The 14,926-nt window shown below is 42.1% G+C and overlaps 1 protein-coding gene across 1 annotated transcript in view; it reads right to left on the bottom strand.

Moving 5' to 3' along the window:
• Positions 1-14,926, bottom strand: part of Pde11a (phosphodiesterase 11A) — a 343,221-nt gene that overhangs the window by 219,746 nt on the left and 108,549 nt on the right. Inside the window, exon 3 of the mRNA XM_028762965.1 lies at positions 2,341-2,430. Coding sequence (XP_028618798.1) covers positions 2,341-2,430 — 90 coding nt within the window. The remainder of the gene's footprint in view (positions 1-2,340; positions 2,431-14,926) is intronic.

Raw genomic sequence — 14,926 nt, 5'->3', positions numbered from 1 at the left:
GGAAAGTCTCTGGACCTTCTCCACAAGAACATTTCTCTCAAAGGAGAAATTAATGCCCCCGGAGTCTTGCACTGACAAATCATATTACAGCAATTTTAATTCTATCTAATTAAAAATTGCTGCTTTGTTAACAAATGGTGAAAGTTTTTACAAATAGCAAAAAGGCTAGCTCCGGGAGAGGAGGAGGAGAGAGCATATCTAGGACAATCAAACACTTGGACAGCCGGTGGGGACAGTTCCCAGGGTGATGGACTCTGCTTCTTACCATCGCTTCTGGGTAGAAACAGCTGTGTGCCCCTTCCCTTCTACTCCTGAGCTGACCCTTGGATCCTCCTCCACTCTGCTCTTTCTTTCTTCTCCACACAGTCTTCCCAGATTACCTCACCAAGTCTTCTGGCTTTCCACAATCTCCACCCCTAATATCACACTCCCTTAAATGTAGGTCCATAGTCCCAGTCTCTGCTGTCCACAAACTTGTGCATAAACCCAAAGTCTCCTTTGCTGTCCCCTATGCCAGCAAGCCCTGAATATGTTGCCACTGATTTGGAGGGAGTTTCTCACTTCTTAAGGCCCTAATGCCAGCCACTTTGCCTCTAGAGGGAGTCTTCTCCCTCTCCTCCTAGCCTTCTGTCACCTGTCCATTATCCCATCCCCCTCAGCCCTTCCCTGCTTCCAAGGAGGCCAAGGGTTTTTCTTTTTAAAGTGAATTGCAATCAGCTCAAAATCTCCTTGTGGCTTTCCATCACCCTTAAAATCAACAGTTTCCGAGTTTCCCATAGGCCTTCCTTCCCAGTAGCCCTGGATTCAGGTCCTTATCTTCATTCACTTGTCTTTCATCCTCTCCTTGGATCCCTGAAGTCTCCTAATCCACCAACAACGCAGGGCCTTTGCACCTGCCATGTCCATGGTCTGGACACTCTGCACGGGTCTTCCCATGGCTGGGACTCTCACTTCATTGTCCTTCTATTGTCTCCCTATAGACACCTTTCCATCAGCTTCAAAAATAAATGTCTGCTTAATCAACTCTACCATAACCATGTCCATCCATCTCTTTCACTTCATCTTTGTTTATAACGTCTATCACTGTCTCACTGTGTGGTGTTTTTTCCTATTAACTATCGTTCCCGATAGAATAGTAAGTTCTGTAAGGACAGACAGTATCTCATGAGAACCACGCAATACATATTTGTTCAGTGAATAAGTAAACTGTGCCATCCACAAGAATGAAAAGACTGCCTTAGTACAAGAAGTTTCTCTTAAGGAATAATGCGGTTGTAGAAGGCGGCCATGGTTGAATATAATAATAATGTGATGTGTGTCTCCACTAGAACAAGGAAAGACAGTAAACAGGGAAAGGAAGATGTACTGGGTCCTGAAGAATATATGAGGCAGTTGGCAGGTGGAGGGAGAGAGGCCATGGAGACAGAGGAGAACGGGGTGGAGGGCTGGGGGGAGTAGAACTGTGGTAAGGTGAAACAAAAAGGCTGTGATCTGGAAGTCATGGAAATATCGCTGGAATAGGAAATGGAAGGAATACACGAGCAAGACACGCTTCTAAAATGAACAGGAGACCCAGTTAGAGGAAGTGTGTGCTATGCCACGCCAAGGAAGATAGCTGTGCAGTCAGCCACGCTAAGGAAGATGGCTGCGGAGTCAGCGATGTTCATCTGCTTACTATCAGATAGTCACTGTCGTAATGCTTCTGTAAATATACTTTAATCCATTTCATTGGCTGAGGGACTTAATCCTTTTTTAGCATTTTCTTATCGAGTTTGTTTCTGGGTTGCGACAATGATCTTCATATATGTAAACATAGAGTGAACTTCAGTCTCTGGTTGATAATTTAATGCTGTATGAGTCTGTGGGTACATTTTACTATGTGATTCTACAGCTCCTGAAGCTTTATAAGATCATTGCCTCTAATGTCCCTTGATAGCCTACAAAACAGCGCTTCTAGAAAACCTTTCAAGTAGAATCTGCAAGGAGTGAAATCGTGTTTGTATTAAACCATGCCTCTTGAAGGAACTCAACTAAAATCACCAGCAAATGCTGCTGTTTCAAAGCTAAGAACACCAGGGATAAGCATCCGCTGCCACACAGTATAGACGTGGGTTCATTTCCTTTTAAAAAGAAACCAGTTCATTTCCCAGAAACAACAATAGAACATTTGTATTTTCTTGTAACCATAACTCACGTATTGTTTCAAGGGATCGTCAGCCCTGTTTTTGCAGGATTGCACAAACAAGCATGATCTTCAGACTAGACAATGATTATCCGCTACTTTTAAAAGATGGAGTGACTCACAGAAGCCGGGAAGACAGCGAGCTTGAAGCTACTCACCCTGCTTCTTTCATATTCTTTCCTCGAGGCAGCGAAGAGCTGAGCGTTAGATATGGCGATCCCACAGAACGGAAGATACATCTGCATAACCTGAGGCACAGAGAGCATTCAGAGCATTAGAGCATCCACCCTTAACCGAAGCCCACATCTCCTGCCTTTGGGGCTCTTTCCTTTCAACTGAACAAGCCGGACGTTGAGCTGTTAACTCGCTCGGCTTTAGGGGCACATTTCTCAGAGTTAACATTAAGATGGTGTAAATCAGTCTTTAACTGGGAAATTCACATTTTTGGAAACATAACGGGAGTGAAACCAAAGATTGCAGTAATATGGAAACTATGCATGTCACGTCTTGTAGTACAACTCTGGAAAACAAACAATAACAAAGAGAACTGGAATATCCCTGGAATTTAAGGCACGTATTCACATTCATACTTAAAGGTGGTCAGGATACCAGTGAATCCCTGTGTACACGCACCTCTATAAAAGCGGTCGCAGCATGGCCTGCCAGCTGCCAGACTTAAGCATGCCAATTAGAACTTAGGCTCAAGACCTAGTGGATCCGTTTGGATCAGGTAGACATGATTAGACAAGAACGCAAACTGGGATGACTCTGCAGCAACCTCAGGAAAGGCTCAGGGCCCATGAGAGAAAATGCCTTCTATGGGAAAATTACCCAGCTGTGCTGGGCCTGACCCTGAGAACCTCTCAACAGGAAGTCAAAATCCGAGGCTCGGGCCTCTCTCACAACATCCGATTTCCAGCAGATGGGATATCCCAGTAAAAACTAAATGGACTAGTTCTCTGAACTTTTTGCAGCATAAGAGGGTTAAGAGATGTTTATCTGGGACTTCTCTAAAGTCCAGTGGAAATGGCGTGGTTTGTATCAGTCGTTTTCTGCCAGCACAAAGGCACAAAGACACACAGAGCAGTCCTGGAAGTGGCCAGCAGGGTCAGTGTATTGCTCGTCCGTGCAGATCACCCGCCCAGGAACACCTGTGCAACACCTCTGGGACACCCAAAATAGGGTTGCCTGGAATAAAAGCTGAAGCACGATTCATATTCCCTACCATCTATTACCTAACTTTGTCTACCTCGCCACACTCGGGCCTAGGGATCACTAAAGGAATTTCAGAGCTCTTAAATCTATGACATCACTTTAGAGAAGAGAGAAAAGCAACAGGAGAGATAACAAGAAGCAAAAAAGCATATTCTGCCGATCTTTAAGGATGTTATCAGTGAGTCTTCCGAGTTGCCATCCCCAAACAGATGCTGCTTCTGCTTCTCCTCTTTCCCGTTTCCTGTCCCCCAACCCCCATGCTTTAATGCATTTGCCTGTGGGCCCGTAGGGACTGGGTCACATAAAGCTGCAGGTATCCCTCCAGAACATGCCTGCTTTGGGCCAGAATGTGACCCCTTTCAATATCAACAATATACTGAGCAGGTTTCTGTTCGGTTTCCTGGTTGGGGTGGGGTGTTTTGTTAGTTTGTACTTTTTTTTCTGCAGTGGAGATGGTGGCTATTACGTGAATAAAAGAGAGTTGAATCTGTGTCACTGTTGTCAGTTCACTATGTCGGAAGCATAGGTGAGCACATTTGTGTCTTTCATGATGTCATAATTTACTGAATAACAATAAATCCACAAAGTAAGTGGTTACAATGACTGTGCTTGGCAGATAATCCAACTTCCCTTGATAACCCTGAATAGATCCAACATGGGTTCTTTTATCCCAATCTTAATTATTAATATGCCATGTATCAAACAGCATGAATTATAGTGTGTGTGTGTGTGTGTTACAGAATGACTGCAAAAGATTAAAATGGCAAAGATTTTGAGGAGTTTCAAAGAGGCCTAAGGGGCCAGAGCTGGGAAACTGATAATGATCTAAGAATCTTTGTACTGATAACAAACTAAATTGAGTCACAGAAGAAGCCAGAAGCTTCCATAGCTGCTGGTGGTAGAGTCAGAATTAGCTGTTGGGCTGTAGGGATTACGGAAAATGAAGGGCAGGACCGGGTCTGCTAGACTAATGGGTGGTGAGTGTGTCTAGGTGGAGGGACAAGAGACAGCAGTTTGAAGAGGCCTCATCAACACTGACTAGGCTAAGCTGAAGCTCCCGAGACACTTGGGTGTTCTCTTGCTACCCCTGGATGTACACACTGGGTGCTTTTCTGACAGGTTGGTGGGCTCTCACCACTTGCAGGGATGGGGTCTGCCTCGCTATGGGGATGTAGGAATGACACTCTTTGCTTGGTCTGCTGTCTGTTAAGTTCTTGGGCTTGGTTTTCCTGATATAATTTTAATGCAACAGGTGCTCCCAGGTTTTCTATTCACCACATTAGATTTATAAGGTGGCTCCCTTTTTACTCGAAGAATGAGTCATTTGTCAGTCTTTGATTCTCAGGGAAAGATACTGTTTTAGATAGTAAAGACAAACTCAAAAGCCAGTCTTACATAATACGGAGTAACTTAAAAGGTACAACCTGACCTTAAAAACTACTTATTTCACTCTCCATCACTTATGATGTTTGCCTCTGAGTATGTCTAAGGTGGTTTGTAAGTTCAGCAAGAAGGAAAAAAAATGTAGTCGAAAGAACATGTCAACTGTTCTTTAAAGCCTTGCTCCACTTGCCTTGTGACACCAACACTGAGTTCTTTCTACCAGGCTTTATGTGTAGTTTTTAAAAATCTGAAATTTTAAATGCTTTTAGATTTATTTTATGAGTATGAGTGTTTGCCCATATGTATGTCTACATACCAAGTACATGCCCAGGGAGGTCAGAAGAGGGGGTCAGAACTGCTGAAACTGGAGTTGCAGGTGGTGGTGAGTTGTTGTCTGGGAGTTGGGAACTGGACCGAGGTCCTCTGGAAGAGCAACCAGGGTTCTGAACCGCTGAGCCATCTCTCCCAGCTCCTGGGAGAATCTGAATCTTAAGCCACAACATTTTTGTCCTTTCCTTGGCTTTCTGTATAAAATTTAACAATAAACTTAAACACTCTGAATCTACTGCCTTACTTGTACAAGACCACCAAGTTTATAGTAGGTTTTCGTTCTAATGCTTTGTGGCTGAAATAATTGGAAATATCAATGAACTGTAATGTTATATTTGCTAGAAGTTACAGAGAACGTAATGCTTGTACCGTATTAAAAACAAAATCACTTGTAACAGGAATTGACATAGACAAAGCCCCTCCATCGATGCGGCAGGCAGGATTCTGGGCGTCAGGCACGATGCTCATACTTTTCTAAGAATTACATCTCTCCGTTCCTCATAGATATACATTCTACCAGAGGCTGCACTTTTGTAAGATGAGAAATGAGGTTTGCACAAATAGCAAAAGCTCTTGGGAGAGAATTCTTCATGGCTCTCCCCTCCTCCCCACACCACCCTGTCTCTCATCAGCACATTTTACAGAGGCACGGCACTGTCAAGGATATTTGCACAATGAATGCCCTTCGCAGGTGCAGACACCATCTCCTTGCTAGTAAAAAGCAGATTTGCTATCCAATATAATAAAAGTGATTTCTCCCACTGGACAGGGGTAGATTCGGTTGCCTTGAGTTTGAGGGTGCTCCTGCAAGGCCACGTGCTCCATGTGCAGTTAGAAGTTTAAGAGGCCTGCACAAACGCTGATGCTCTGGCTAGCGTTCTTCCTTTTAGTAATAAACTAGTCTCTGCCACTGATCCAGGAATCTTGTATCTCTTGCCAGCATTCTGGAGACTGTGGCTCCGATACATTCGAGATGGAGGTGTGTTCCCTTGCAGGTGAAATAGAAGCCGACTTTTTAATGATCAACAAGGTCACCTGGATGGAAGGTGGGGGAGGGGCTAAATTTCTTATTTAATTCAGTCATCCTAGGGTGGAGACTGCCATTTTCACTTCTTACAGAGACTTACCTGCCTCTCAGAGAAATATGTATTTCTTATATCGTTACTGTGGTCGTCTAGTTAACTGCCGCACGAAATGAGAAGAGGGTTAGACTGGCTGTAAGAGGCTGTAGAGGTTCTGGAGAAGAAGGGCTTCTAGTGCTAGCCTGCCCTCAGATGAGCTGCCGAGCTGACGGGCCAAAACCAGTCCTAACCAAGGAATAGACACTGAGCGATGGCATAAGAGGATTACAGAGTTCAGAGTGGAATCTTTATAAAGAAAAATAATCTAACTTTACAAGCGATTACCAGAAGGCCCAGACCTCACCCCCTGATGCAGATGTAAGGCTCAGATCACACTTCTATGGGTAGAAGAGGAACTGAAAAAGAAATGACAGGCCATTGATGACCTGCTAAATGAGAGGTACGATGTTACAGGAACACCGTTGTAAGTAGGGGGACTGTCAAAGCAGAGACCATGGGTGAGGAGCCTGTGGTGTAGAAAGTGGGTCAGGAACTGAGAACGAGGCTGTGTCATGTGTTCTTCCAGTGCTGGAAAGCCTGAGAACAGCCCAAGGTCCCATTGCTTATTAATGGTCAATTTATTTATTTACTTTTGTTTCTGAAAAAAAAAAGCAACTGAAAAACTTGAGTTTTACTATAAGGTCTTTGTTGTTGTTTGGGGTTTTGTTTGTTTGTTTGTTTGTTTGTTTGTTGGGAGTTTTGTGGGTTGTGTACTGTATTTTCAAAAAACCCTAAAACAAACAAACAAAAGCTACTTAGGCTCATACTGGCCTTGAACTCGTGATCCTCCTGCTTTGCCCTACATTGTCGAGCGGGAACTCATAGAGCCCACCTCAAGTATAAAGACAGGACATCAAGAGGAGGGATGAAGTTGCCATCCCACAGTTAAAAACTCTGACCCAGAATTGTTCCTGTCTGAAAGAACTGCAGGGACAAAAAGGGAGAAGATCCTGAGGGAAAGGAGGTCCAGCCCAAACTGAGATCCAGCTCAAGGGGAAGCCCCAAGGCCTGACGCTACTACTGATGCTGTAGTGTGCTTACAAACAGGGGCCTATCATGACCGCCCTCCGAAAGGCCCAACAAGCAGCAGAAAGAATCAGATGCAGATATTTACACCAAACCAATGGACAGAAGCTGCTGACCCCTGTGGTTGAATTAGGGAAAAGCTGGAAGAAGCTGAGGAGGAGGGTGACCCTATAAGAAGACCAGCAGCCTCAGCTAACCAGGACCCCCGAGATCTCTCAGATCTCTCAGACACTGAGCCACCAACCAGGCAGCATACACTAGCTGATATGAGGTCCCCAACACATATACGGCAGAGGACTGTTGGGTCTGGACTCAGTGAGAAAAGATGCACCTAACCCTCAAGAAACTGGAGTCCCCAGGGAGTGGGGAGGTCTGGTGGAGTGGAGTGGGGTGAGGAAGGAGGGGTGGGGACACCCTCGTGGAGACAGGGAGGGGAGGAGGTATGGGATGTGGAACAGTCAGAGGGTGGACTGGGAGGGGGATAAAGTCTGGACTGTAAAAGACATTTAAATAAAAACAAACAAACAAAAAGCACTTAAATCACATTGGCAAGATTAGTTCTTTTAGTTCTTCAGTTCATGCCACTGTATCTTTAAAAAGTCTTTCCCAATTTAGTCCTTACAAATAAATAATACTGTCACAAGCTCAGGAAAAGCCACTCTACAATTCTCCATCTGAAACATCTAACAAGCATCACATAACCAACTCCCCATATCTCAGTGAAGCTCAAATTCAGCAGAGGTCAAAGATAACAACCTGCTAATAGAAACCAATTAGGAAGCATTTAACACAGTATTTTGAATGTCAAAAGAGCCTAGGCTGTCTATCTTCTTTTGTGGACTCTGATTTGTCAGGTTCGTGCTCCAACTAAAGCATCCGAACAAAAGCAAGCAGCAAAACCAGCATCCTTACTCCCTGTACGAGGGAGCTCCCAATCAGGCTAATCCAGCAAGAACCGCCTGACTGCCTTCTCAGACGCTGTGCTAATGATGCAGCATGCTCTGTCAGTCACACTGCCCCCTTCTAGCTTTAACTATATTCCTAAAATGATTACTAACCATCTCAGCCTCCTGCAATAACTGGTGTTAGGTGGCTAAGTCAGGTATCAGCAAGTGTGAAAGATGTTGAAGATGGACCCTCCTTCATAACCAGCAGCTTTTAAAACCTGGAACTGAATGAAACTGCAAGACTTAGTTACTAGTCCAAGACTTGGGTCTGGAGACAGTTTATTCTAAACTACCAGAAAGCTGAGAAGACTTTAAGAGGCTTTCTAATGAAGAACAAAGCTTCACTGCTCTCTAAATGGGCCTGCCAATCACCCACCCAGAAAACTATCTCATAGGAAGAAGTCCATTCTAGACTCCTTAGGAAATAGTGTGTAAGCCTATGGAAGTATGTGGGCTTGCCCCGTGATTTCTCTGCCATCGCCCACTCTCTCCCTTGAAAATGTTTCCTCCACAATGGTCCCCTCGGCCATTGCTCACTCACCCTGCGAGAGCATCCCCACGTTACCTTGTTCTAGTCCCCGTCTTCTACTCTATGCAATCTATGTGTTCGAATTCTTTCAACAGAGATCACAAAGTCCAAGGGGCATGAACAATAAGGGATAAAATATAAGTCCCAATCTGGAGTTAAAGACCTTCTAAGATTTGACCCCTTAGCTGAATCTTCTGCAATCTAAGATTCAGCAAAACTGGATGACCTCCATCTTGGCTCACTCCCCAAATTACCTATAAAGAACCTAATTCCACTGTGTCCCCTACCATGTGCATCGCCTAAGAGTCTCCCCTCTAGCCTTCCTTATCTATATGTGTTTATCAAAATGTTCATGATTTTTTTTTTAAAAAAATGGAGACTCGGGTTGTTATTGGTTTTAGACAGACATGTTTAACATAACACCCCTGTAATGTCAGCACGTGGAAGACAGAGACAGGATTGTGAGTTCAAGGCCAGGCTGTCTGAGAACCTATCTCAGAAAAAGAATAGCAATAACAATACATAGCTCAAAAGAAAATATCACACTGATTTTTTAAAGTTTCCTGTACATTTGTATTTCTTTGCATAAGAAATGCATTTAAATATCTCAGACCCATCTATGCACCACCTGTTACTATAAATATCAATTTAAATATTATTTGAGAATCAAACCTTACAAAAATAATTACTTCCATTTAAGTCAAGTAGAAAAATGTTATGTAGTAAGCAGCCCTGGAAGATAGAAATGCCTTTTTTGTAAATCAAGGAGAAGAATTATTTACTACAAAATAAAATTAACAGAAGGAAGCAGCTACTGCCCATTAAAAGGCACTGGAACTCCCTACCTATAATCTGTAAGTGAGGCTGCCATTGTATTATACCAGGCCACAAACAGTCATTCAGACACCATCAGGATGGCACTGTTTTTATTTTTCTTTTCTAACAATTCTACATTCATCAACTAGCTACTTGGTATTTACAAAGGAAGGCTCTCAAGACCAATTACTAAACCTCTCTCTCTCTCTCTCTCTGTCTCTCTGTCTCTCTGTCTCTCTCTCACATACACACACACACACACACACACACACACACACACACACACACACCTTTTTGTAAATTACTTAGCCAATGGTTCTTGATTTTACTATCCCATTCTGCTTGTTTCCTCCTTTCCACACCGTGTTCCTGATATTATTAGTTAAATTAGAAACTTTATGTTCAACTTGACCAAATGTAGTTCATTTTTGGTCTTCTTCCAAGAAAACAGAAACCTTGAAAGCTTTTCCCTTTCATTGGATGCTCTTTTTCTTACTTCTATCTTGTTTTGCATATCTCATCATCATCCGTCAATGTTTGTTTACAGTTGCCTACGGTCATGTCAACTTTTTCTGTCTAGAGTGAACTTTGTCCTTCCTTCTGAACTCCCTTCCCATCTTTTAATCAATGTTTGTTACATGTGTTTGTGTATGTAGCCTGTGTGAATATACGCATGTTTACATGTGTGGGGAACACATGTATGTGCAGGTAGGTATTCATGGAGGCCTGAGATCAATGTCTAGAGTCTTGCTCAGTTGCTTTTCTCCTTTGTTGTTGAAGGGGTCTCTCAACTGAACCCAGAGCTCACTGCGTCTAGGCAGCCAGCCTGTGTTGGGATCTCCTGTCTGTCTCTGCGGTCTGGGACTACCGGGAGGCTCCCACACCTTCCTCACTTTTGGATTCCAGGGATTCAAGCTCTAGTTCTCACATGTGTGTCGCAAATGATTTATCCACTGAGCTATCTCCCCAACCCCACTGCCTTTCTTTTTTTTTCTTTCTTTCTTGAAGAAAATCTATAAGAATATCCTTTAGTATTGGTGGTGATCATTTTGATTTTCTTTTTTAGATGGGTATATAATTATAGGTTTATAATTATTTTCTCCTGATATTTAAAAGATATTTTATTTTACCTTATCAAGACTACTTGATACTAACAACAAAAATTAGCAGCCATCAATCTAACTCTTTGAAGATAATTTGCCTTTGTCTATAGTTTCTCTTACACAACTATATAGTTGGTAGTCATTTGTACTTTCTGAGACTAAAAGGCTTAATTGAATCTTATGTTACCACTCATTGATAAAATATAGTCCTTAACTTAGAATAATTTTCAACTTTATAGTGATGGAAATTCAATACGTAATAGGACCTAGCAAGATAGTTCAGTGGGTACAAACACTTGCCTCTAAAGTCTGATCACCTGAGTTCAATCCCTGGACCTATGTAAAGATGAAAAGTGGGGACTGACTTCACAAGGTTGTCCTTTGGCCACAAACACACTATGCTGTATGTGTCCCTGCACACATATCACACACGGATGCACCCACCCATCCATATCACACACAGGGAGACATATACATAATGGTAAATAAAAAGTAAAGGATACATGTTAAGTAGAACCACTTTGACTGTTGAGTTTCTCCCAGGATAGCTATATCTTACACAATACTCTCTGTGATAGAGCAGCAGCTCCCAGTTAGCCCCAGGAATGAAGGGGTTAACAGCTAAGTTTCTATAATACACTGTGCTGCTTAGATGATGTCTTGGAAGCCAGGCCTACTAAATGAGTTTGTGAGTTAGGATATTTTCAACTTATAATAACTATCAAGACATAACCAAAACATCCACTGGGGAACATCTGTGCATTGGCCAATAACTACTGTGGATACAGACAATATTATACTTTTGTGACTCACTGAAGTCTGCTCAAGGTTCTTTATTAGTACTGGGAGTGTTCTACACTGTGTCAGCCATTGGTGTGACAACCCAGCACTTCAGGCTGGATTTGACTGCACTGTGGATCCTCAGTATGAGCATGACTCAGGATTTCTGTTTCTTCCCACATTTGGTTTTTGAGACAGAGATGCATAGCTCATGCTACCCTGGAACTCCTTATATAGCGGAGGATACCCTTGAACTCCTGTTTCTCTTGTCTCCACCTCCTGGATGCTGGGATTACAAGCATGTTAATTAATCTTTACAATCTTCTATTTGGCCTGGTTTTATGTGATATTGGGATCTAATCCTGGGCCTCCTGCATGATAATTAAGTTCTCTACTAACATCTATGTCCCCAGCCTGACTTGGAGTTTCTAAATAAATGTGCAGGAAAGGCATGAAAGATAGAGGTTTTGAAAAGAGGGAATAAGAAAAACACTGAAACAGTGCAGTAACAACCGAACAAAACTCAAATCTTTTCAACCCCAAAGCATGACAAAAGAAACGAACAAAAACAAAAATCCCACATGAAGCAGTTGTGTTGTACTCTAATCTGCCCTTCTTGAAGCCCCTTCTTTTTCTTATTTTTATAAATATAAAAAATCTCTGTGTGGCCTTCACCATCCAGTTTCTGAATGCCAAAAGTCCAAAGAGTTTTAACGATGGAGAAGCTAATGAGTCTGTACACCCCTGTGTGGCACTTTTCTGCTTGAAAGCACTTTGTGGACGCTGGCTAATTAATCTTTACAACATCCCACTCCAAAAGGGAGCCAAACTGAAAGTCATTAAACACTGTAAAAAGTCACATCAGCCTTGGAAAGTCATGAAAATATCATTAATAAGCACGAAATCTGTGCACAGAGTTTTTCGTCGGTAGCAGAGAAAGACAGGAGGCAGCTGGCCCTTTTAGATTCACAAACCACAGAGAAAGTCTATTAAGGCCCCATGGTTTGGTGGAGTCCAACTATGCATCATTAAAGAGTGGTGGAGGTCTACATTGGGGTTTTCCAGGGGTTCGAGGACCAGCACCTTTATGGACCTCATTCTTGCAGGGTCAAGCAGCTTGGAAACTGCGTCACTAATGCTAAAAATTATACTCAGAGTTCTTCCTGCCCCCAGCAGACACTGGGAGGCAAAGCTTCACTGAGTCCCAGCTCATCATTAGGAAGTGGGTATGTTTTAAAAGAGCTATCATTCAAATGCTAAATAAGCTCTTCAAGTACAGTACGTTTAAAAATACAGCACTTGGAAAATGAAAGTAGTTACATCACTTTCATGAAGTAGAACACGATCACAGTCTTTTTAAGGAATGTAACACTGACTAGCTGGAGAGATGGCTCAGTGGTTAAGAGTACTGACTGCCCTTTCAGAGGAGCTGGGATCAATTCCCAGTACCTACATCCCAGTTCACAACTTCCTGTACTCCAGTCCCAGAGGATCTGACATCTTCTTCTGGTCTCTTCAGCTACTACATGCACGTGCTACACAGACATACGTGCAGGCAAAACACCCATACATATACAATGAAATGAGAAAAGAGAGAGAAAGAATGGAATATAGACAGTCAATGAATGAAGAAATAAGTTTAGAGATTTCTAAAGAAAAAATAACAGTATAGATGTTTTCATTTCCTGTCCTGTTGCATCAGTGTAGCCCAGCTTCGTAAATGAACTTCAAATACATAGCATCTTATTTGAGAAGTTTTATAAACATAAGTAGAATCATACCAGAAGTGATTCCTTACAACATCATGTTAATCTTAGAAATTTTCACATCCCTTCCACAAAACTTGCTTCCTTCATCTTGGTCTCTAGAATATCGTAGGTGGAGAGACTTTGATTTTCCAAAATTTTCTAACACAAACCAGCTATTGTGCACTTTCCTACAAATATAGCTTTGAGCATGTGGACAGCTCTTCTATTAGGCATAGTCCTACAGTAAAAGTTTAAGGATAAAGAAATACGTGCATATTAAAAGATTTTAATTCTTACTCCTATTTTATTTTATGTATGTGAGTATTCTGCCTACATGTATGGCTGTGTACCACAAGCATGCCTGGCATCTGCAGAGGCCAGAAGAGGACAACAGATTCCCTGGAACTGGAGTTACAGATGGTGTGTTGCCATGTGGGTGCTGGGAATCAAACTCAGGTCCTCTGCAAGAGCAGCTAGTGCTCTTAATTACTGAGCCATCTCTCTTTAGCCCCTGTCTAGAACCTTCTTAATAGCTGGAGCTATTATTATGGAAAAAGAGAATCTGTCAATCTGCACCACTCACTAACAGCAATAGGCGTTCTCATAATAGGAGTTCTCATTTATCACTACTCACACACAACAGTGTATTTCATTTTACACAATAGCCCCTAGGACAACTATAATCAACACTTGTGTTGCCTAAATGCACATTCATTTGATCACCTCTGACATCCCCCATGTGGCATCATTTGTTGCATATCTAATTTTTGATCTGATATCATCATCTCTTCCATTTATTTATTTTTTTTACCGTCTCTTCATCACTTGCTAATGTTTAGCAAGCACCCATCAGTCTCTCCGATGAGTAACTACTTTCCACATTTAGAAACCACGAGAGCTTACTTGATAGTTAACAGTTGTCATAGGTCTAATACAACCTTAATGGTCCAAAGACTACAATTGCTTTATCTAAAATGAATAAATGTTACGGTTTGTTGATCTTGGCCTCCTCCCTCTGTCCTAAGTATCAAGACAGGCTACCTTGCAGCTCTGCCAAGGTTATTTTTATAGGCAGCTTGACCTACATATTTCATCCGTCTATATAAGTTATGGCTTTTGTAAAACATTGCCTTGAGGTATAGTTCTAGCTATGAAGGTGTTGACTACCACCCTCCACATACCAAGCTCAGGGAAAACTGCAGAAAGCGGCACTAGAGAGCAACTTAGAGCTTCCATGCTTGAGGCCAGAAAAGGTCTGATTATGTCATAATCTACATATAGACATTTCTCTTAGACTATTCTCTGATAAGTAGTACCTGCTTTCTTTACATTTGTAACACTTCAACACCATTTCTTCCTATTAGGATCAGAACTTTTTATAGTTCTTACTCCTAAAGTAACAGACACTTCCTATCAATTGAATCACACATTCTGTGGCCTTTTATATCTGGTTGCTGTCATTTTACATACTGTCTCAAGGTTCCTCCGTGTTGATGATAAAGTGTTTCAGTTCATCATTGTTTTCTGTTAAAAAAAAAGTATGTCTATTATAGTATCATACAGAATAGTTATTGCCTACATACCCCCCCACGCTTCACCCCAATTGAGTCTTCTCCCCAAACCCTTGACATTTGTTTTATTTTTTTATAGACTCATTGTTTTGCCTTTCATAGAATATTGCAGAGTTGGCATCACTGCATGTATATACTTTTTAGATGTTTTCTACCTATTAAAAAAGTATCCCCA

The sequence above is a fragment of the Grammomys surdaster genome, unplaced genomic scaffold (genome assembly GCF_004785775.1).
Source record: "Grammomys surdaster isolate TR1022 unplaced genomic scaffold, NIH_TR_1.0 136, whole genome shotgun sequence".
NCBI lineage: Eukaryota > Metazoa > Chordata > Mammalia > Rodentia > Muridae > Grammomys > Grammomys surdaster.
This window is presented reverse-complemented; position numbering and strand designations above follow the sequence as displayed.